The sequence below is a fragment of the Dendroctonus ponderosae genome, unplaced genomic scaffold (assembly GCF_020466585.1).
Source record: "Dendroctonus ponderosae isolate FM_Combo_2020 unplaced genomic scaffold, Dpon_F_20191213v2 Dpon_F_20191213_1, whole genome shotgun sequence".
Taxonomy (NCBI): Eukaryota; Metazoa; Arthropoda; class Insecta; order Coleoptera; family Curculionidae; genus Dendroctonus; species Dendroctonus ponderosae.
The window spans coordinates 1440356-1442739 of NW_026017110.1; the positions used below are offsets into that span (position 1 = coordinate 1440356).

Below are 2384 nucleotides of genomic sequence, written 5' to 3' on the forward strand. Positions count from 1 at the left end.
GTTTTTCTCCACCATCATCAGTTTGTATGTATGGTTGTTTCTACCTTCACACTTGGCAAGCCATTGACAATTAAGTTGAAATACAGTCAGGAAAATACACACAATGAGTAGATTTAATAAGTGCAGTTTTCCGAAAATTGCTTTAAGAGAGACTGATGTTTTTTACCCACCTTAGGAGAGCTGCAAAATGCCGAATTTTCTTAGTTTTTTTTAGACTAATTCTTCTAATTTCTTTACAAAGTTCGCCTAAAACGCTCGAAAATATTGAAGCCTTTCGGCGAAAAAGCCAGTTGAATGTAATGTTTTATAGTAAACCATCCCGTATATAAAGGCTTTCAATTGGCCAGATTGCTTATGACTGCGGCACTAATTTTTTCACCAACATAATTTGTTGTTTGTTGTAACACGAATATTCAAATTATAAAATAAAATTATTATTGCCATCATGCGTTAAACAATTTATGAAGTTATCACTTCTGTCGAGCGTCCCGTGGCGCACACCATTTTTTTTTTTGGTTGATGCACTAATATTTTGTTCACAATTTTGTGCTTTTTGTAAAATCTGGTAGCATTCATAATTTTTGCAAAAAAAAAAATCTGTTTCCTTGCCACTTAACAATGTTAGACATTAACTGCAAAAATCGTAATACAAATTATACACAAATTCGTTTTGATTGGCCTTTTCTAATGAAGAAGCGACCGACATGGTCAAAGTATTAGGGTTTTGCTAAGACAATTTGCAGTTAATGTCTAACATTGTCAAGTGGCAAGAAAACAGACATATTTTTTTTTCGCAAAAACTATGAATGGTACAAGGTTTTACAAAGAGCACAAAATTGTGATCAAAATATTAGTGCATCAACCACAAAAAAAATTAATTTATTTGATCCGCCAAATCAAAAGTTCTGGGTATTTTTGTACGACGACACTCAAGGATTCACCACTTGCCCAAAACGGCTGAACTCGATTGTTTCATTAAAATATGAGTTTCACTAAAATACATCGTACCATTCTACGGATATTTCAAAAAAGATAACTTTTTTGAAGAACTTTGACCATCAATAGCGGGGGAGCCAGACATTTTTTGTTAACAAAAGTTAGGTCAGATCGTGTTCTTTTGGTCCAAAGAATATCGCAGTACCATTTGATCATGAGCTCACTGGAGAAGCTGTATATTGCAGCAGGAGTTTTTCCTCAAACGAGGCTTTTTCATATTTTCTCTTGCGGAAGCTTGAGCAGTCCGAAGTCGGATGCAAAAGCCGCCTAAACTTTTAAGACAACAGTGTTAAAGAAATGACAACTTTTGTTAGAAATCACTTAGAAGAGCTGATTTTTTCTAGTTATATTTGATGGTGAGACGATCGATGGAGCGCCGCCACTATGGTGTGCTGCAGCCGCTGGACACATGGAAATAGTTAAATTATTGATCAGTCATGGAGCTGAGGTGAATACCATAACTAGAACGAATTCGACTCCATTGAGGGCCGCCTGCTTCGATGGGCATCTAGAAATAGTCAAATATTTAGTGCAACACGGTGCAGATATTGAGGTAAAGTGGCGGAATCGATGCGAAAAGACAAACAGTTAATAGTGGAAGTCATTGTGCTGAGCCAGTTTGATTGCCTTGATGTCGAAAGAACCGTTTGGCGCCGGTCATTTTAAAAGTCCCAGTCACCTTGCTAGAGCCATTAGATTGGAAGGAAAAACTGTTGATTAAATGCTAATCGTCAATCCAGTCAATTTCACTGGTTTAATGTCGCACAGGCCATTTAATCTGTTGGGTCTATTGACTGGCAAGCTATTTTTTAACACTCAGTGCAGAATATGTGCATGTTTCATACATGTTCATGTGGTTTCAGGTAGCGAATAAGCATGGGCACACGTGCCTAATGATCGCCTGCTATAAAGGCAATATCAAAATAGTGAGATACTTGTTAAGTCTGAAGGCCAGTATTAACCGGAAAAGCGTAAAGGGAAATACAGCACTACATGACTGCTCAGAAAGTGGCAGTTTAGAAATTTTAAAATTGCTCATCGAACATGGAGCTACGATGGATGTGGATTCCTATGGTGAGTGCAGTGGTGATTATTCGGTTTTTTTTTTTTTATTAAAGCGTGTTCCAATAAGAACGACGGATTTAAATTTTCAATTAAACATATACAGGGTGATTCACAACTTTATGGGCACATAAATAGCCTATCTGGCGTTTTAAAAGTTGCACTAAGACACAGTTTCACCATACAGCATTTGTAATGTTGTTTTTGTGTTGCTTCCATTATGAATAAATCAAATCAATTCCTGGGTTTCAGTCATTTATTGTCTCTATTTATCAATCAAAATACGTTTCGGTGTATTTTTCCACCATCATCAGTTTTTATGTGTA

At 36.5% G+C, this 2384-nt stretch overlaps 1 protein-coding gene across 1 annotated transcript in view; it reads left to right on the plus strand.

Moving 5' to 3' along the window:
* Window positions 1–2384, plus strand: part of LOC109538136 (protein fem-1 homolog CG6966) — a 22038-nt gene that overhangs the window by 15669 nt on the left and 3985 nt on the right. Inside the window, exons 3-4 of the mRNA XM_019905229.2 lie at window positions 1341–1549; window positions 1860–2070. Of these exons, the coding sequence (XP_019760788.1) occupies window positions 1341–1549; window positions 1860–2070 (420 nt within the window). The remainder of the gene's footprint in view (window positions 1–1340; window positions 1550–1859; window positions 2071–2384) is intronic.